General features: G+C 37.2%; 3 protein-coding genes across 5 annotated transcripts; 2 read left to right on the top strand and 1 right to left on the bottom strand.

The window, feature by feature from the left end:
• The first annotated feature begins 14,091 nt into the window (after positions 1–14,091).
• LOC105952033 (histone deacetylase-like protein) lies at positions 14,092–15,470 on the top strand. The gene is made up of 3 exons (XM_012975534.2): positions 14,092–14,333; positions 15,021–15,146; positions 15,236–15,470. The coding sequence occupies exons 1-3, from the start codon at positions 14,152–14,154 to the stop codon at positions 15,366–15,368; spliced, it is 441 nt and encodes a 146-aa protein (XP_012830988.2). The 5' UTR covers positions 14,092–14,151; the 3' UTR covers positions 15,369–15,470.
• Positions 15,471–16,674: 1,204 nt separating this feature from the next.
• LOC105956148 (uncharacterized) lies at positions 16,675–18,914 on the top strand. 3 transcript variants are annotated; one of them, XM_088813433.1, is made up of 2 exons: positions 16,675–16,851; positions 17,376–18,914. In XM_088813433.1, exon 2 carries the CDS (start codon positions 17,391–17,393, stop codon positions 18,237–18,239), a length of 849 nt encoding a protein of 282 aa, XP_088669559.1. In that variant the 5' UTR covers positions 16,675–16,851; positions 17,376–17,390; the 3' UTR covers positions 18,240–18,914. The 3 variants fall into 3 exon arrangements, with proteins under 3 accessions (XP_088669559.1, XP_088669557.1, XP_088669558.1); XM_088813431.1 differs by having other exon boundaries at positions 16,684–16,851; positions 17,230–18,914; XM_088813432.1 differs by having other exon boundaries at positions 16,775–16,851; positions 17,363–18,914.
• A 71-nt stretch (positions 18,915–18,985) lies between these two features.
• On the bottom strand, positions 18,986–20,958 carry LOC105956146 (uncharacterized). Its single transcript, XM_088813434.1, has 4 exons — positions 20,534–20,958; positions 20,180–20,426; positions 19,413–19,537; positions 18,986–19,289 (listed from the first exon to the last, which is right to left on the bottom strand). The coding sequence occupies exons 1-4, from the start codon at positions 20,873–20,875 to the stop codon at positions 19,206–19,208; spliced, it is 798 nt and encodes a 265-aa protein (XP_088669560.1). The 5' UTR covers positions 20,876–20,958; the 3' UTR covers positions 18,986–19,205.
• Between the last annotated feature and the right edge of the window lie 255 nt (positions 20,959–21,213).

A 21,213-nucleotide genomic window follows, 5' to 3' on the forward strand; every position in this document is an offset into this window, starting at 1 on the left:
AGCCGTCGACAGTAAAACAGGCGCTGAATGGGAGGCAACCCATTGTTTATTTTTCTTCTTTTATTTTCTTTGTTTTTGTCGTTTTTGTCGTTTTAGCATTTTTTTTGTTTTTTTGGTTTAAGCTAGATTTCACCCATTTCTTGATTTTTGCCGGTATCTCGTTCCCAATAAAAGAAGAGTAAGAAGTCGGTGAAGTCTACACAACTCCGGCAATTCGCCCTCGGTGCTAAAATTCATGGCACCCCGTGCAACCAAAGAACACTTTCGCAACCGTAGAACACTGATCAATCTGCGGCACGACTGTTCAGGGCGTATTTCTTTCTCATATCTTTTATTTTTCGCATTGAGGGCAATGCATGATTTAAGTTTGGGGGTGAGTTTAGCTTATTTTGATTTGGTCTTTTGCATGCATATCATATAATTAAGTTTCATTTATGTATTTTGATTTCCGTAATTGTGTTATGTTTGTCACATGCATTTCATTTAGGATCGAGTGTAAGTTGCATTTCCGGATTCTATTGAAGCAAAGCAATTAATGAATTAGTAGACTGGCTAGTTGATTTTAAAATTGAAATTATGGATAACCGGCTAATAATAGATGAACCTTCCGACTGCGTTTTTGCAACTTGTGTGGATAGCCTTTCGAATCCTTTCTGATTAAGCTTGAGCGCACTTTTCTGAGGGGTATAATAGTCTGAGGTTTGGGGGGGCGAGTTAGAATTGAATTATGTGTTCACAATTCGAGTTGTTGGCTAAAAGTTCTATCAATGGTCTTTACGTTTTTATTTTATGTTATTTTGTCTAAAAAAAAAAAAAATAATAATAAATAAAGAGAAAAATAATAATATGTGGTGTTGTTGTGATTCACGCTCTGATTTCCCCGCCTTTCTGACTCGAGCTTAACCCGTTGGGTGCACCTCGTCGCCTAAGTCTCTCGAGTTGTCAAGCTTGGGGGTTTCTTGGACTAAAGTTCGATACATGGGTCAGGGAGATAACACAGTGGTGTCGAGCCTTGCACGAGTCACAATTATGTCCGTTTCAAAAAAAATGAAAAAAAGGAAAAAATTGTGATGAAAATCACCAAAAATATTGTTGTTGTCAAATCTGTTTGAATAAATAGACCTTCTTATGCCCAACTCGAGTTTTTGAATTTCAGAATCAAAACTTGCTGTTCACCCACATTTCTACTCAAAACCCTCGATGATTGTGTTTATTGTTTAATTACGGATTCTTGAGTCTATCTTTCATTTTGGTGTAGAAACAACTAATTGCGTCGGTAGGAAAGTCGAATACCTGAAGCCGTATGCCATTCTAAGATTTTGAGTTATCTAGCTCGTTTTATCTTTGGAATTAATTGCAATGTTTTGACCAATCTGGCAACTTTGTGGGTGTGTTGTCTGAAAACCCTCACGAGACACAACTCGTCCTTTGGGGGTACCCAGGGGTTCAACGGCTTGTTGCATATGCTAAATGCAATCGTGTTTCCCTACGTTAGTGGCCTAGATAGATTGTTGCTTTTGTTCCTTTTTGTTTTTAGTTTCATTTTGATTTACTCGGGACGAGTAAAGATCTAAGTTTGAGGGTGTGATAAGTGTTCGTTTTGCACGATTTTTGCTTATCAAATCTTCGAGTTTTGGTCTTCGTTCGTCCGAGTTTCGGCTTTATTTGTATATATTATTGTGTTTCTTGTTTTATTTATATTTTTAGGTTTTGTTAGCTATTTTTGCCGATTCGAAACGATTTTGGAAGCGAAGCCGAGAATCAAACCAAACATGTGCAAAATTGCATTCAAGTGGGCGATGGCAGCGTTCGGTATTTCCTGCATAACTTCTTCATACGACCTCCGTTTGCAATGATTCAAGTGGATTTAGAAAGCCAACTTCAAGGTCTACAACTTTTGTGAAATGCAAAATTGTCAAATTCGGGCTAAACAAGGGTCAAAACAGAATTTGAAGTTATTGCAGCGACCATATCGCGATATTACCTTCCATATCGCGATATGGGGGAGATTCGAAACAGAGAGCTTGCATTTTTGCCATATCGCGCGATATGCCATCCTGTATCGCGATATGGGGAGAAACGAAACAGAGAGCTTGCATTTTTGCCATATCGCGCGATACTGTCACCCATATCGCGATATGGGCCTTGGGATGCGTAAAAAAATATCTAAGGCAAAGCTTGCTATAAATAGAACAAGCCTCACTCTTCAAAAGAGGGACTTCTTCGAGAACTTCTTAGACCGACTCTTCGACTTCTTCTTCGGTTTTCTCTTCGGTTCTCGCCAGTTCTTCGCGGGAAGCTTCGACGAGGGTTTCGACTCGGGTTTTTCATAAGCTTTTTCTTTACGTTTAGTTTATGATTTCTCGTGTTCTTCATTTTGATGCTATGTTTGTAATGAACTAAGCATTTTCTTTTAGGGAAATGAAACCTTGTATATATTGATTTTGATTTCCAGATCTGTGATCTATTTGTCGTTCTTTGATTCTGTTTATGTTTTCCTGTATTAAATGCTTTCGATTGTTTGGCCAACAGTTGAATTGATTGTAAATGGGAATGAACTCGAGAGAGGATTTCTCGTTTGATTTTAGGAAAACATAGCTCGGGTTGTGGAAACGGAGACGTGATGCACCTCGGGTAGCCCTTAAGGACTTGACCTAAATGCTCTCTTAATATCAGGTTCTGAACGGAGACGTCGGACCTGTGGGTAGACTCTAACTACACTGGAGACGGGGGTTAGGGTATTTTAGTGTCTGGGTTAGCGAATATAGAATTGACATTAGATTCGGATTTGTAGATCTTTATCGATAGTACACTGGTGGATTTTACCCTAGAAGCCATCACACGTCGGAATTCCTCGCTTTTACTGGCGGGCCGTTGCTTTTATTATTGTTTCTCTCTTTTTAGCTTCATCCCCCACCCTTTCGATCGTCTAGATAAAGTGTAGGATAGTATAATTACGGTACTTGGTAGATTTAGGAACTTAATTCCCTGTGGATCGATATCTGGAATTCACTATTCTACAAAACGCGATACTGTACACTTGCGGTTATTCATACGTAGGTTTTACGCGTATCAACGGACATGACATATTTTCTTACCTTGATGGCAGCACACCTGCTCCAGCCCCGACAACCACCACAAACAGTCAGGAGGTGCCCAATCCACTATATAAACTTTGGTTTCGGCAGGACCAACTTATTCGTAATGCGTTGATGGCCTCAGTAGATCCGACCATCACCTCCACCATTGTTGCCGCTGCCACTTCTAAACAAGCATGGGAAGCTCTTCACACACTCTACGCCAATAAATCTCATACAAGAATCTTCAGTCTCCGAAACTCCTTAACCAAAGTTTCGAAGGGTACAAAATCCATCGCTGAATATCTTCGAGATATTCGAAGCATTGCCGATGAACTTGCCACTGCTGGTGCGCCAACTACGACCGAAGAACTATAGTCGTCAAAATTTTGAGTGGCCTTACTTCCGAATACGAAGCCATTTCCGCTGCGATTCAAGCACGTGACTCAGCCATATCCTATGAGGAGCTATTTGACAAACTCATTAATCATGAGATGTTTCTCAAACACAATGAAGCTCACAAACCTGTACCTCCTATCACCGCTGCCGTCGCTCAAAGGGCCAACAACTCTTTCATATCTTCTCGTAATACTCGAAGAAGCTATCCACAACAACAAGCATGGCGCTCTCAGCCCAATCGTAACCAAACATGGAGAAATTCATCTTCTCAGTGGTCTCCATCATCTGCTCCACAACAATTCTCACAGGTACAATGCCAACTTTGTGAGAAACTTGGTCACACTGCACGTGTCTGTCGATCCCGCTCACACAATCATATGGAAGCAAAAGCCAATTTCGTCTCCAAATCTACCAATACTCCGACATCTCCATGGATCTTGGACTCCGGAGCATCTCATCATTTGACTTCCGAACCTCGAGGTTTCACCAATACCGACGAGTATCATGGAACGTCAGAAGTAACAATGGGTGATGGTAACATGATCCCTATAACTCACACTGGTTCTACTCAATTAAGTGCATCTAATTCTACTTTCAAACTCTCTAACACATTATGTGCGTTTGCTATCAAACAAAATCTTATCTGTCTCAAAATTTTGCCAAGACAATCTCACATCTATTGAATTTTTTCCTTTCAAATTTCTTGTGAAGGATCTGAGTACGGGAACCCCACTAGTGTGCGGCAGGAGTAACGATGGACTCTATGAGTGGCTGTTGGGCGAAAACCTACACGCAAGTGCACGTATCGTACAAGTAATATAGTGGACAATTAAGTCCGGATATCGAACCCACGGGGAATATTTAATTATCTAATCCTAAACGCTAAATTCTACCAATTATTATCAAGCCCACCCTACACAGTCGAATAAGGATTAATAAACTAAATTAAACTAAATTAAAAACAAGCAAAAACAAGAAAGCAATTTAAAATACGAAGATTAATCAAAGTAGACAAGCCTAGGATTTTATTCTTCCCCCTATGTGATTATTATTCCCCCAATTCCTTCAATTATGCAAGCAATTAACCCGGATTATTAACCTGAGATGCTAAAATAATCATAACCCGCTTCCGCGTGTATTACAATTCTAATATTCTAGATTCAATTACTATATTCCTATGCAATTAATTCTAGAACACAGCTTTAAGCACAAATCTCAATAATGGCTACCTAAGAGATTAACTATATTCCTATGTTAATACCACAAAGGCTCTTCTACCACAGTTCTAATTATTAACCCGATCTTCCGATTCATGCGATTAACAATAACATAAAAGCGCATAAAGTGGCCAGTTTCATGAACTTAATAAAACAAGTAGAAGAAATAATCCGGAATTAAAACTTGCATAAAATCATAGAATTGGGTTCATAAATCCCACATAGGGTTCCAAATAAAATCCTAGAAATAAGAAATTTAGCTACTCATGATTAAAGCAAAAACGCAAATAAAATAAATCATAGACGATAAATCTTTGCTTGGAGTCTTCGAATTCTTCGTCTTCGTTATTGCTTTGTTGCTCTTGAAATTGCGTAAAAAGATAGATCCCCAATTGTGTGCTTGGCTTGGTCTTATATAGGGTGAAGAACTTGGGGAAGAAGGCAGTTTCCTTGTGCAATTAAAATCCCTTTACTGCGCAACTTCGGGGTATGGGACGGGGGTCCCATAATTTGCCCTAAAACTGGGACGGGGGTCCGAGCCTTGTTTCTTCAGAATTTTGATATTTTCACTTTTGACCCATATTTTCGCCAAAATTGCAGTTTTGACCCCATACTTTTCCAATTCTTCAATTTGTACCTAAAATACAATAAATCAACTTTTTAAGCACCAATTATCGTTAAAACACACCAAAAGCTCAAATAAAAAGTTACGATAAAGTGTAAAAATATACACTTAACACACCCCCAAACTTGAACTTTTGCTTGTCCTCAAGCAAAATCTACCAATAAGCAAATAACACAACTATTACATCTTATCACATAGATCAATGATCAACTTCACGTTTTCAGAACTTGTAATTATAATGACAATTCTTAGGCATTCGCAAGCTCAAAATTCAACAACACTTAGTCACTCACCATTACCAAAAACCACAAATCATACAATTGCTTCAAGTATCCAATATTTGCAAGTTAAAATTAGAGAAAATTTATACTTACATGCATATGCTTGACTCCAAATACTCACCAAATTATTCTACTCTACTAATATCGAACATTAAGCTATTGGGATCATTGGGGCTTTGTGACTTTCAATTGTTAGGCTCTTTGGTTCGAGGTAGGAAATATGGGTATATGTGGCTATTCTTCTTGAATTTAGGTGATTACGCCAAAATTTGAAAGATAGGCGCTTGAAACAATGAATTCACCTCAACGGACTCTAATAAACTCGATTCTCAAAAGTTCAAAAGTCTCCACTTTTGCTTTTGAGGCAATGGATCGAGTTTTCAAAAATAATTCAACAACTAGTCCTTATTTCTCCCTTCTAGTCTCTTCTTCTTCTTTTTCTTTTTTTTTTTTTTTTTTTTTTTTTTTCTTTTTATTTTTATTTTTTTATATATATATATATAGAAGCATAGATATTTGTCTTCTTTTTTTTTTTTTTTTTTCCGAAGAAGAAGAAGGACCTTGTAAAAATTTTCGACCGAACTCCAAGGGATAATTTTTTTCAAGAATCTCCACCTATTCTACCTTACACATTGGCTAAAAGAAAGAACACCTTTTCTCCGAGGCTCAAAACAAGGTTCTAAGGATAATCTCGATAAAAAGGTCGGCTTGAAAGGCTCAAACGGTTCAAAGAAGGCCCAAATCATATCCCAAATCACTCATTACTCAATACTTCGTATCATAACTTTCCTAAAGTGAGTCTTAAAACCGAACTTAGCATGATCTAGCACAAATTAATTCCAAATTTAAAATACAAAACATTCAACCAAAGCAATGCACAAAATGTGATTCCTAGCAATAATTCGCTTCTAAGTCTCGTTGAATAGAAAGCTAAACAAACATCAAATCCTTATCACACAAAACAAGCAATCTCATCATCAAACATTGATCATCTCTCATCATCACAAATCATCGATGCATTCAACTCAAACAATTTTTTTTTTTTTTATATATTCCGGAAAAACGAGAAAAACAATAAAAACAAATAAAACCTAATGCATGCAAACTAAAACAAATAAGCACAAAAATAACATGTTTTTCACCCCCAAACTTAAAGTTTTCGTTGCCCTCAACGAATTTAGCACAAAGTTTAAGGATAGAAAACACCTGATTTAGTCGGAGTCGATGTGATCGGGGTGTTCCTCCCTAGCTCTCTCATGCTTCTCATCATCGGAAAGCTCTCTCGCTCCATCTTCATTTGGAATCGTCGATTGGCACGGGAGCTTGAGGCTTCGGGGTCGTCTCGGGCTTGAGGAGCGGCTTTGGAAGAGGAATCGTCGTTTTGGTGGCACTTTTCTTGCCTTTTCCTTTGCCTTTAGAAGATGAAGCTTCACTCGTGCGGCTTCTTTTGTTGGACAAGAAAGTTGGGAGAGAGATTGGAATAGATTCGGTAAGAATTGGTTGACAATCGAACACAAAATTTGGTTGGAGCAAATTATCGAACACCTTGTGGGCGTGCCTTGAAAGAGTAGATTTTGGAGAATTTGGGTTGATACTCTAGCTTCCTTTTGTGTGTGAGAGTTGGAGAGAAGGAAAGAGGAGGGTTAAGGAAATAATGGGGGAGAAAATCTGATTTTTAAACATTTAAAACGCCCCAACTAGGTTCGGACGGCCGTCCCGGTTTTTGTGCTAAATTTCGGACGGCCGTCCGAAATTTTTTCTCCTTACTGGTTGTGGGACGGGGGTCCCACATTTACACCTATTTGTGGGACGGCCGTCCCACAGGCAGTGGTGCAATTTTTTTTTTTTTTTTTTTTTTTTTTTTTTTCGCGGACGGCCGACTCGACCCTCGATCACTTCTTCGACCCTGCAAAATAAAATTCAAATAATAAATTAGAATGCATGCTTATGAGAAAAAAAAAATAAATAAAAACGAAAAGAAAAATTAAAGAAAAAAAATACGAAAAACAATAAAACTCGGGTTGCCTCCCGAGAAACGCTAAGTTTAAAGTCTTCAGCCAGACATTGCTTCGTTAAAATTGTTATGTCCAATCCAAAGCCTTGTAGATTGCGCATCCATCCATGAGCTTTGTCACTTCAATTTCAACCGATACAGGGATAGAATTGCAATATGCCAGGGTCCACCTTAGCTTGTAGTCTTTCTTAGTTGTAATAAATCGGTACGAAGCCAAGTTGGGATCTTCATCACCCGCTCCCTCAAATCGGTACACAAAAACCTCACGTCCGCGTATAGCCTCCACTTCAAACACATTCGTCTTCTTATCAACCTCTATTGATGCCTTCAAAGCCACGTCAGGAATAACAATAAGATCATCAATTTGAATATTTGCACTAACCACATCCATCTCCTTCTTCTCTTGTTCCGAGACATCTTTGGAGTTGAGCTCGATTTCATTGTCTGATTCATCATCTTCAAGTGTCTTCGTAATTTCTTTTTCCCTCTCATCGACACTATTTTCTAGGTCTAAAGGATTTTTTTCATCACAAGTTTCAGACGGATTTTCGTTGTTGCAACCATTCTCGATATTGTCTGAAATATTTTCATGAGACCTCTTGAGCTTCATCTCTTCCAACATTATTTCAAGTCTTCGGATAGATGCTTGAGTGGACTTCATAAAATCTTCAAGGATGGATTTCCTATAACACTCCTCAATAGTGGGTTCTCGTGGCTTTGCATAATAGGTTTGAAAATCATCAAATTGCGGCTCACGATGTTGAAAATTGTGGAAATCTTGGCTTGAATTGCTCTGCTCGTACGTGTTGGTGTATGTGTTCCAGTAACCTCTGTTGGTATTATCTATGAAATTATTCGCTTTCGGTGCATACCAACATTGGTTAGTGTAATGATCTCCACCACATCTTGAACAAAGTAACGGCATATTATAGGTATTTTGGAGGTATTCACCAGACGGAAGCCATTCATATCCTGTTTGAGTTTCGCGAAAATTGTAACCTGACATGTAACCAAAGAAAAGAGAAAAAAAAAAATATTAAAAAAAAATTAATTTGGGTGAATCGTGAAAATTGTTCAAATTTAGAGCTAGAATAAAATAAATAATTAAAATATTCCCCGGCAACGGCGCCAAAAACTTGTTGGGCGAAAACCTACACGCAAGTGCACGTATCGTACAAGTAATATAGTGGACAATTAAGTCCGGATATCGAACCCACGGGGAATATTTAATTATCTAATCCTAAACGCTAAATTCTACCAATTATTATCAAGCCCACCCTACACAGTCGAATAAGGATTAATAAACTAAATTAAACTAAATTAAAAACAAGCAAAAACAAGAAAGCAATTTAAAATACGAAGATTAATCAAAGTAGACAAGCCTAGGATTTTATTCTCCCCCCTATGTGATTATTATTCCCCCAATTCCTTCAATTATGCAAGCAATTAACCCGGATTATTAACCTGAGATGCTAAAATAATCATAACCCGCTTCCGCGTGTATTACAATTCTAATATTCTAGATTCAATTACTATATTCCTATGCAATTAATTCTAGAACACAGCTTTAAGCACAAATCTCAATAATGGCTACCTAAGAGATTAACTATATTCCTATGTTAATACCACAAAGGCTCTTCTACCACAGTTCTAATTATTAACCCGATCTTCCGATTCATGCGATTAACAATAACATAAAAGCGCATAAAGTGGCCAGTTTCATGAACTTAATAAAACAAGTAGAAGAAATAATCCGGAATTAAAACTTGCATAAAATCATAGAATTGGGTTCATAAATCCCACATAGGGTTCCAAATAAAATCCTAGAAATAAGAAATTTAGCTACTCATGATTAAAGCAAAAACGCAAATAAAATAAATCATAGACGATAAATCTTTGCTTGGAGTCTTCGAATTCTTCGTCTTCGTTATTGCTTTGTTGCTCTTGAAATTGCGTAAAAAGATAGATCCCCAATTGTGTGCTTGGCTTGGTCTTATATAGGGTGAAGAACTTGGGGAAGAAGGCAGTTTCCTTGTGCAATTAAAATCCCTTTACTGCGCAACTTCGGGGTATGGGACGGGGGTCCCATAATTTGCCCTAAAACTGGGACGGGGGTCCGAGCCTTGTTTCTTCAGAATTTTGATATTTTCACTTTTGACCCATATTTTCGCCAAAATTGCAGTTTTGACCCCATACTTTTCCAATTCTTCAATTTGTACCTAAAATACAATAAATCAACTTTTTAAGCACCAATTATCGTTAAAACACACCAAAAGCTCAAATAAAAAGTTACGATAAAGTGTAAAAATATACACTTAACAGTGGCCCAATTTCAATAATCCAGTGTCTCTAAGTGCAGTTACAACACATCCTCTTGACTTGTGGCACCGTCGATTGGGTCATCCCAACTCTCGAACATTGCATTTTAGTTGAATAAATTTTCCTTACCATTCTCAGCTAAGGAAAAATTTTCTTTTTGTAATTCCTGTTCGTCGAATAAAGTCCATAGGCTTCCCTTTTATCAAAATACATTGTCCAGTGATGCCCCCCTTAAACGACTTTTCAGTGATTTATGGGGGGCATCTCCTGTCCTATCTATTGATAAAGAATTATACTACTGCATTTTCGTCGATCAATTTACAAAATATGTCTGGCTAATACTCTCAAAACAAAAAAATGAGGTTCAATCGATATTTCAAAAATTTCATCCCTTGGTTGAAAATTTTTTCAAGACCAAAATTGTGTCATTATATACAGATGGGGGTGGTGAGTTTCAAAGCCTAGGTCCTTATCTTCAATCTCATGGCATAGAACACCTTTTCTCTCCTCCTTATACCCCACAAAGAGTTGCAATTGTAGAACGCCGTCATCGGCATATTATTGAAACGGCCAAAACATTACTCTATCAAGCCTCGTTGCCTTCTAAATTTTGGTCGTTTGCCTGTCATCATGCAACCTTTCTAATTAATCGCCTACCTACCCCGAATCTGCAAAATCAATCTCCATATAAGAAATTATTTGGAGAAGATCCGAACTACCAATCATTGAGAGTTTTTGGTTGTCTTTCCTACCCGTGGTTGAAACCATACACGAAAAACAAGCTTGAGCCTCGCTCTAAACCTTGCATATATCTCGGCTTCTCTGTTACTCACCATTGTCATCAATGTTTTGATCCAAAAACCTATAAATTATTCTTGTCTCGAGATGTCAATTTTTTTGAAAATATTTTTCCGTATGAAAATATTTTTCAGAACTTGAAAGATGATATTTCAAACAAAGATTGGGATATTGTTTTTCTTCAAAATACACTCGAAAAAGAAATTCCATCTCCATCCTTGTCGCTTGACATACCACAGCCCATAATCATTTCACAAGACTATTTGCGGCGCCACTCCGGAGCTCCGACATTGCCACCAGTCAACACTAGTTCGAGACTCTCTCTACCAGGTAATTCTACACCACCATCATCTAATATACCCCCACTCACAACCACCACAGCCACAAACCCATATATTCCCACTCATTCAATAACTCACCAGCACCTTGTTTCAGCCTCTTCTTCAGCATTACCCACAACCCATAATTCCAATCCCATCACCATTGCTCCACCTACAGCCGAAAATTCCAACCCACCCACCATTGCTCCTCCAACTTCTTCTTTATTACCCACAACCCAAAATCCCATAGCCTCTACAGCTGAACCAAGCCGTATAACCACTCGATCCCGAAATAAAATATTTAAACCGAAACGAGTTTTTGACTTCACAGCAAAACTTTCCCCCCTCAGCACTCCTAACACCCTTAAACAGGCTATTCAATTTCCTCAATGGAGAGTTGCTATGAAAGTAGAGTTTGATGCATTATTGAACAATCAAACATGGGAGTTAGTACCACGGGATCCCACACAAAATATTATTGCTTGCAAATGGTTGTTTCGAGTCAAGCAAAAGCAGGATGGTACAGTTGATCGCTTCAAAGCGAGGTTAGTAGCTAAGGGCTTCACTCAAAGGGCCGGCATCGATTATCACTCTACATTCAGCCCAGTAGTTAAAGCTACTACGGTACGTCTTGTTTTGTCCATTGTTGTCCAAAATAACTAGCCTATGCATCAACTAGATATTAACAATGCATTCCTCCAAGGACACTTGGAAGAGGAAGTGTTCATGCAGCAGCCTCCTGGTTTTGAACATGAAGATTTGCCGAGCCATGTGTGTCGCTTAAAAAAATCCATTTACGGTCTTAAACAAGCCCCGCGGGCATGGTATATTGAGTTGACCAACTCGTTACAGCAAATGGGGTTCAAAAAATCGAAATCTGATAGCTCGCTCTTTATTGCTCATAGAACAAATGTATCTCTCTACATTTTAGTCTATGTTGACGATATTATTGTCACATGGAGCAGCACAAAACTCATTCGAGAGGTTATCTCTACTCTCTCAAGTCGATTTTCTCTCAAAGATCTTGGTCTTCTTACGTATTTTTTGGGCATTGAAGTATTTCGTAAACCTGCCGGCATATTTCTCTCGCAATCTAAATATATTATGGATATTCTCCATGATTCCAATATGCAAGATAGCAAAGGCGTTCTCACTCCGATGAGTTCAAACCAAGTCCTATTTGCCAATGATGGACATGAACCGACAGATGCCACCAACTACAGAAAAGTGATTGGCAAGTTGCAATACTTATCTTTCACTCGGCCCGACATCACGTATTCTGTAAATAAATTGTCCCAAATTATGCACTCTCCATCTGAAAATCATTGGAAACCAGTGAAGCGAGTTCTCCGATATCTCCAACATACAGCTACTTATGGTCTTCAAATAAACACTCAGAATGACCGGAATCTTTATGTTTACTCAGACGCCGACTGGGCTGGTAACCCGAATGATCGCACATCAACAACGGGATGTCTTATATTTCTTGGATCAAACCCCATCAGCTGGTCTTCTAAAAAACAAAAAACGGTTGCCCGATCATCAACAGAGACGGAGTATAGGGCTGTTGCTACGGCAGTCACGGAAACTAATTGGGTAATGAACTTGCTACAAGAGCTTCAAGTAACACTCTTTCGACCACCGAAGATTTTATGTGATAATATTGGGGCTACCTATCACTGTCAAAATCTTGTGTTGCATAGTAAAATGAAGCATATAGAAGTTGATTTTTACTTTGTGCGAGATCAAGTAGCAAAGAATCAAGTCACTGTGACTCATATACATGCAGCAGACCAATTGGCAGATACACTTACGAAACCTCTTCCGAAGCCTGCTTTCTATCGTCATTTGTCCAAGTTAGGTGTCGTTGCTCAACACCCAACTTGAGGGGGGCGTATTAGCACTTATCTTCAACTTCTTCTACAGATATTTCAGCTTATAATATCTTTTATTATTCCTTAGATTGTAGAGATTAGTTGTTATGTTAGTCTAAATAAATCCCTCGAAGATAGGAGATTTATAGCTTGATTGTTTAGGGTTTGTTATTTCTCCTCTGTATATATTCTTGTACACAGATGGTTAATAGCATGTTTTTCAATAATCCTTTGTAATCTCTTCTATAATCATGAGCAATGTGGATCTGAATCATCCGATGCATCTCTTCGGCCACGTTAGCAGCCGTCGAAATCCCGTTGATTGCAGGCAAGGGTTCCACTTTGATGGCTGATTTAATACCGCGGTTGCCGGAATTTCACTAGCCGCCATTGAAATTAGGAGAAGGAGAAGTGGGCGGCGGCGTTCCGGTTGGAGTGGGCGGCGGTTTCTAGGATTTTGAGAAAGAGAGAGAGAAAGTTATGCAAATGACACGTCACTCATGTTCGTTATATTATATGAGCTGGAAATTGCAGATTTTGGGAAATGAAATTGGGCGGTCTCCAGTAAGGAATACAATTTTCAGCCCAATTATGAGGTATAGTTAAATTATAAAAAAAATCTCTCATGTTTGGATAATTACAGCTACTCCTTCTTTTAAATACTTTTACATAAACTTTATGTAATTCAGATATTTACCGAACCAAATCTTATATTCAAAATGTTGGCGTACCGAAATCTCGTTTCGGTTTTAGCAATTTAACATCCCTAAATTTACATCTGGAGGGATTTTTTCGTAACACAATACATAATTGAGGAGGCTACTGTAATTACCCAAATTACTGTAATTGCCCTAAAATTAATGTACACCACAACTTAGAAGAAATTAATGCAAGTCATGAGTTATACTATGTAGCACGGACACGGGGAAAAATAAAATTTTCATCCCTTAAGCGTGTTGTGCCAATCACTGCGAGTTAATGGTAAAATGACGGAAATGACAAAAAATGTAAAATTATTGAAACAAAATGTCATTTTTCTGAACAAGAGGGCCAAATGTAAAATTGATGCAAACTTAAGGGGTGAAAAGTGTAATTTTCCCTATATATATAATTCTGAGACGGAAATGGTAATTAAGATTTTAGTGTAAGGGTATAAGTGTCTTTTAATCTATATAATGTAATGTGAAATGTGAATTAATTGAAATTTCACTGAACCAGAGTCCATCAATGGCGAAAAACGCTTCTTCTTCTTCATCGTCCTCTATGCAGAAGATCAACCGCGAAGACGATGAATTGTTATTAGACGGATCCGAATCGGGCTGGGTCGAGGCCCGAACACACTGCGACCATTTGGATTCATTGTCGCCCGATCTGATTCACATCCCAACACCCAACACATCTTGCAGCAGGTACTCCTTCTTATGACTACTCTTCGTTCACAACAATGGCATTCATCGATGTTGGTTTTATTTAAAAATAAATAAAATTAGAATTATTGAATTACAGTGTGGTCGATCAGTGATTTTGACGAAACCCTAAACCCTAAATCTCTCTTTTTTTTTTTTGAGGGATTTTCACATTTCAGTTTACTTGTTAACAATTTGGTAGATTAGTAAATGGTGTGAATTAATATTCAGCGGTAAAGGCAAAAAATCACTTCAAAGATCACATTTTGCTTGCTATGTGAATGAGCAATTTTAATTAATATTGGATTTTTTTAATTTTTAATTATGGAATTTGTACAATTAATAGAAGATTAGAGAATAGAGAAATTGGTTAGCTCAAGTTATAGTTGTTGATCTAAATCCAGTGGTGTATGCACATGTAAATATGGGGAAACGAGATCACTATCAAAATCTTCGTTTCAAGTTTCGACCTTTTTTCAATCCGTCTCTTTTTAATATTTTCCGATGTAGTTTCCGCAGTGTTTTCGAATGTAAGTTAAGACGAACATTTTCTAAACAACTGGTGTTCCGTGCTATCCGTTCATTTCGACCCTTGAGTTTGAAAAGTTTTCTTGATTTTTATTCAATTTTGTGAGTTTTTCGCATTTTTCTTCGTTCGATTTACAAATTTACTGTGGTTACGCAACGAAGGTGTGAACATCCAAAGGAGAATTGGTTGTGCTTGTGCTGTAAAGAAGTTCTGTGCAGCCGTTTTGTGAACAAGCACATGCTACAGCATTATCAACACCAACAACATAACTTGGCTCTTAGCTACAGGTAATGAATTATAATATTGTTTCTCGATTTTCCTTTACGGGTTTTTTTTCTTCTTTTTGTTCTGATTATTTTTTGTTTACTCGAAACAGTGATCTTTCGGTGTGGTGTTTCTCATGTGATGCTTATCTCGATGTTCAAGCGATTGTGCCTCTGCGCCCTGCTTATGAAACTGCGTATATATTAAAATTTGGTCAACCGCCTCCATTTCGATCGATGGACTGATTCAACCTGTTCTATGAATTTTTACGGTTTTTTTTTTTTTTAATGTATGGTGGACAAAGTTGCATATGAATATAACCTTTGCCGATTGTTTTGGTATTTTGGTAATTACTCGAAAGGATTCGAACCCATAATCACTCACCCGACCCCGTTGCCAAGGGGTTCCGAACCACTTAAGAGAATTCCTAATAGTATTATAAATTATTATAAATAGTAGAAATAACCTGTTTAACAATTTACGAAAATAAATATATTCGAGAATCGTGAGTAGTTCTAACGTCTCAATCTTCCATACAAAAGTAACAATCAATTGTTAGAATCGATCGGACTTCAAATGGAAACCCTTTTTATTAGATGATTATGATATTTCCCGAAAACCGAAGTTCGTGTTAGTACCAAAAACCTTCTTATATAAAGGTACCAACTTGAGTTAATCACTTTTAGTTGATCAAAAAAAAAAGTTAAATCACTTTTAGAATTTCTATATTTAGGTTAATAGGAGCTCAAACTCGGAGTATTCACGAGAAAGTTTATAATATTCGTCTCCCTAAAATATTGTTGTCGCGAGCACTAGATTTACAATAAAAATTAGGGGGGACCGACAATAGTATGGTACTCGAAACTGAATAATTTTCCATATAAAAAACTACAAATATTGAGAAACAACGCAATTGTAACCCAATGACCATATGTTGTATCTCGCCATTTTACTAGATTGATTACGATATTTCCCAAAAATCGATGTTCACATTAGTAACAAAAACCTTCTTAAAAAGGTACCAACTTGCGTGAAATGATCTTAGAATTTCTATATTTAGATTAATAGGAGCTCAAACTCGGAGAATTCAGCAAAAAAAGTATAATTCCCATCTACCTAAAGTATTGTTGTTGCGAACACTAGATTAACATTAAAAGTTAGGGGAGGCGCAACAATATTACAGTGCTCAAAAGTAAATTAATTCATATATAGAATAGTAAAAATTATTTCGAGAAATAACGAACGGAGTTGAAACCCCACGACCGTATGCTATATCCGCCACTGAAACTCTGAAACTCATCATATTTAACTAACTTATCCATAGTTTAAACCAAAGTTGACTACTTAAAATTAAAAAAAGAAAAAAGAAAAAAGAAAAAAGAAAAAAAAAAGTCAAAATATATATCCCTTCCCTTTGAGTAGTGCTTAATTACATGGTCATCACTAATAAGCTGTTTGTCATCCAAACACGGCCTTACCCGAACTAGAACAAACCTCAGTACGACTTCCAAAAATAAATAAAAGAAAAGTATAACAAACCTCAGTACGAGAAAGAAAAGCGTACTTGTGAAACTAATAACTAACCAAAAAAGGATAATTTAGAGCAGGCTCTCACTTAATTTAGATTTTTCTTCAGAGTCAAAATTCAACTCACAAACAAAATTAAGCACACCGATCAAACAAGTCAAAATCCACGCTGCTCGAAAACCCTATTCTTCGAAAACCCAGGTGAATTCCCGTCTTTCCTTCTTTAAATCCCATCTCACTATTCAATTCAATTACTGGATTTTTGTTTTTATTTATTTATTTTTTTTTAATTTTTTTTATTTGTGTGTGTTCGTCGTCGAATCGTGAATTGGGTTTATCTGAGTATCTGTGGAGCTTTCTCTCTCTAGATTATTACATTTTGGTTTCTGGGTTTTTGTTTGATTGATCAATTACTGTAAAAAAATAAAAATTATCCGATTTATTTTTTATTTTTTTTATTTTCTGAAGTTGATTTTTCGATGGGTCGTCTATTTACTATTTGATTTTGAAAGTTGAATCTTAGTACAACTTCCTAAACAGTAAAAATTGAATCTTTATTTTTGTTTTTCTTGTTAATAGGACAGAAAGAATTGTTGCAGACTTCAATTGAACACCGATCCACTCGTAGAATAGATGATTGATCAATAAAAAAACGATATATTTACGCATTTAAGTAAGTACTAATTGGATCTGGTATTTGATTGTGTAGCAGAGCTTAAACAAAGCTTAAACAGGAAAGAATGGGAGCCAAGTTCAACGAGCATTTTACGCGTGTCGACACATTAGAGCTCAGAGATGTTATCTACAACAGAATCGGACATCAAAGAGCCGACAAGTACTTCAATAACCTAAACAGATTCTTGAATTTGAAACTAAGCAAGTGCGATTTCGACAAATGCTGCATCGAAACGATCGGTCGGGAAAACATCTCTCTCCACAATCGACTTATCCGATCCATTGTTCAAAATGCTTCTCATGCCAAAACCCCACCTCAAAACCCTCGAAAAATCGGAGTTAAGTTCCCAAACAGTTACAAGAAGAACTGCATGCAATCTCCTCTGAGTAGGAAACTACGAGATCGCCCCAGCCCACTTGGCCCGTTTGGAAAAAGCCCTAGTACATTAACGGTTGAAGAAACGTTTTCAAGAATCGATGAAGAAGGCGAAGAAGAGGTTAATGGAGTCTCGAATGTGATTAGATGGAGTTCTATTGAAGCCCCTTTCGGGGTTCTTAACAAGCCTCGTAAATCTGTTTCTTTTTACGGGAGTTGTAGACATAGGGGTGAATTGCCCGAAACGGAAACATTGAGGGGCGTTTTGGAGAAGAACTTGGAATCGGAAGGCATTGGGATTTCCTCGGAGGGTGCCGATTGTTTGAACCGTGGTTTGGATTCGTATATGAAGAGGATAATCGAGCGTTGTATTGGTATTGCCGGATCAAGAAATGCCAGTGTTGGGAGGCAATCTAATTTATTACAGTTTGTTAATAATTACGCGAGTATGGTGGATTTTCGTGTTGCCGTGGAGTCGAAACCTTCTATACTTGGAGAAGACCGGTCGGTTCAACTCGAAAAGATCTGCAATTTATGACTTACATTAAAACAAGTGAGTTTATTGCATCCAGTACCCCTTTATTATATAAATCCTCCTCGTCTTATAAATATTAGCAAAAAAAACCCTTTATAATTCATTTTTTTTTTAAGTATACAATCTCCTAAAGAGTGAGTTTTTAGGGAGTAGTTTGCTTAAAAAACTTGAATTAAAGGGGAGTTTTTGCCGATAAAATAACATTGGGAGTTTTGTAGCAATTAGAGAAATCAAGAGGGGTGTCTGAATGCAATAAACCCTATATTAAACTAGAGAATGTGGGAGTAACTTATAGGATGAAACTGAGCCATTTTTGGCGTAGTATTATTCTTCGGAAGTATCGGCTGCAGAAACGAGTCAACGGGTACTTTAGTTGGTAGAAAGGGAACACATACATATACTGATATACTACACATGCAATTCTTTTTACACATTTGATGTAGTTTTAACATCTCATATAGTCTATTATTACAACTATGTGCAATAGACTTTTACTTTTTTTCCGAGGGTGGATATATACTTTCTAGATTGTTTACTATTTTTGTAGTTGTATTCCAATTTCGAGGGTGGATAGATACTTTCTAGATTGTTTATTATTTTTGTAGTTGTATTTCAAGAGAACAAATAAAATGAATGTGGCTCTGCTTTCCTATCTTTGAAATATATGTTCATTTTTTTTGGTCGAAATCTCTCGATATTGTACTGTTATCTATTATCGTTGGATCGTCAATCATTGAGTTCAAATAAGATTTAATTAAGTAAATTTTGTATTGGAATTGGCGGAAATCGGATCAGTTAATTTTTCACCATGTAAATTGTCATTACTTCAATAATTAGAATAAAAGGAAGAAAAGAAAAAAAAGCTAGTTACATCATGTAATTCTGGTGAATAAAACGAATCCCGACTCTAACGGGATAAAATGAAGATGCCATGCTAGGTGGCGTGTGTTTAGTGGTCGATAAACGATCTCAACTCGTACTAACTTTCGACAAGCTTGCCATGTAAGTTAGATAAACCGTCCATAGGTATGAAAATGAGTTGCTCACCAAAGGCTGCCCAAAAAAAAAAATCAAATCCACATTATAAAAAAATTAAAATCATTCTTCTAATTCTGTATGCGTAAAATATTTACGAAAGTTTCATTTATGGAGAAAGCAATATACGATTTATCTCACCTGTAAATGTACGGGGACGAATCTGAACGTCACAAAATCGCATATCGGCCAGTACATAACGCCACTTTTCAGTGTAGGTACTAAATCACGTTTCAATCGACCAATAATTTCGGAACCACTTTCACCTGAGAATTATAAGCTCAAGTTATATCTCGGATGAAAATAAGAAAATTGCAAAAAAAAAAAATGAAAAAATAAATAAATAACTGATTAAACTCAGTTCCTCAAAATGAAAAGGCAATGTTCAAACATTAGTAATGTTCAGCTAAACAGCAAATATTGCAATTATATTCCAATTCCTTAAATTGAACATGAAAACAAGGGTTTATTATTGCATTCAATACCCCTGTGTTTAGCTTAATTTCTAAAAAAACCTCCTATTATAAATATTAGTAAAAACCTCCTATGATGCATTTTTTGGACAAAAATACCCCTAAAAACTCCTGATATTTATAACACGTGGATTTTTTTTAGCAATTCCATATAACACACGAGTACTAAATGTGCAATAAACTCATGATTCATGAAAACAACCCAAGAAACGCGCTCGCGCGCGCGCACACACACACACACACACATACATACATATATATATATATATATACTATTTACTCAGAATACGGCTGAAAATCAAATCAAGCTACTAAATTGGATTTGTTAAAAGCAGTTTCTTCAACATACTTAGTAGCCAAGTTTGAACATATATTTTCGTTCAATAAGCTACGAACGAAGTTTATGAGATCGCATCTCGTGTTTTCTAAACATACCTTGTAAAGCAGCATTGAGAGAGAAGAACAATGCAGTTACAGTAGGGCCATATACCATCTGCCCTAACGCCATTTTCGTGAAAGTGGAGAAGAGATCGCGTTTCGGGAAAATACGAGATACGAAATTGAACCAGTAATGCAACGAAGGGCCTATTATTAACATCCCGTATCCAGCCATTCGCAAAGTCCGCACCAAATCATAGCCAGATGAGTTTGAATCTGAATTTGAATCTCCCCCTGTAATCGTCTTCACCAAAAAAAAAAAAAAAATTTGAACGATTTGTGTAAATTACGTTTATACCCTTACGAGAAGGAAAAAAGAGGGGAAATGGGGGTATTTGATTTTCGAATTACCTGAGAGGATAGATCGGCGGCGGTGTAAATGAGGGCGGAGGTAATGCTTTTGGTGGCGATTGGGCGGTGCTTGATCATGGACAAGTACCAGCCGATCACGCCGGAGTTAGGGGAGTGGGGAATGGAAGATGATATTACCGTGGCGGTTTTCTGTGAGGTGGAATGTGGGAAGCGGGAGCACCATCTGGTTTGTTGGAGTTGATTGCCGATGCTCGCCGGCGGTGGCGGCGGAGGATGGGGTATGGAGTGTTGGCTGCGTGTTTTTTGCCAGGAACAGCGGAGGGAGTGGCGGTGGCGGTGGATTTTGAGAAGGCCGTTTTTTGTTACTGCGGCGGCGGCCATGGAATTTTGGATTTGGAGGTTGTGAAGTGTATTTGGCGTGGGGTTTTACTGGAGGTTTTAGAGTGAAAGGCGACTAACACGTGAAATATGTGTAAAATAAATATATATATATATTTTTTTTTTTTTGAGAATTGTGGAAAATAATTTGTTAATACATTTAAACAAAAAAATAGGATTACTGGAATTAAATATAAATCTCGAGAGATGGATTAATTACTATTGGGCTATTGGGAAATGTATTGATATAGACATTTAGCCCTAAAGCTCATACGAATTATATAATGGCCCAAATCATATGTACCAATTTTTGGATTTATAAAAAAAATTAATGGATAAAA

This window comes from Erythranthe guttata, chromosome 14 (assembly GCF_056151865.1).
Source record: "Erythranthe guttata isolate IM_541 chromosome 14, IM_541, whole genome shotgun sequence".
Lineage (NCBI taxonomy): Eukaryota > Viridiplantae > Streptophyta > Magnoliopsida > Lamiales > Phrymaceae > Erythranthe > Erythranthe guttata.

Excerpts from the sequence above, each read along its gene's own strand:
- LOC105952033 (XM_012975534.2), top strand. The coding sequence starts at position 14,152 with ATGGCGAAAAACGCTTCTTCTTCTTCATCGTCCTCTATGCAGAAGATC. Across the intron at positions 14,334-15,020 it reads CCCAACACATCTTGCAGCAG|GTGTGAACATCCAAAGGAGA; the intron begins GTACTCCTTCTT and ends TACGCAACGAAG. Across the intron at positions 15,147-15,235 it reads AACTTGGCTCTTAGCTACAG|TGATCTTTCGGTGTGGTGTT; the intron begins GTAATGAATTAT and ends TACTCGAAACAG.
- LOC105956148 (XM_088813433.1), top strand. The coding sequence starts at position 17,391 with ATGGGAGCCAAGTTCAACGAGCATTTTACGCGTGTCGACACATTAGAG.
- LOC105956146 (XM_088813434.1), bottom strand. The coding sequence starts at position 20,875 with ATGGCCGCCGCCGCAGTAACAAAAAACGGCCTTCTCAAAATCCACCGC. Across the intron at positions 19,538-20,179 it reads TCTCAATGCTGCTTTACAAG|GTGAAAGTGGTTCCGAAATT; the intron begins GTATGTTTAGAA and ends TATAATTCTCAG. Across the intron at positions 19,290-19,412 it reads TCGTCCCCGTACATTTACAG|CCTTTGGTGAGCAACTCATT; the intron begins GTGAGATAAATC and ends TTTTTTGGGCAG.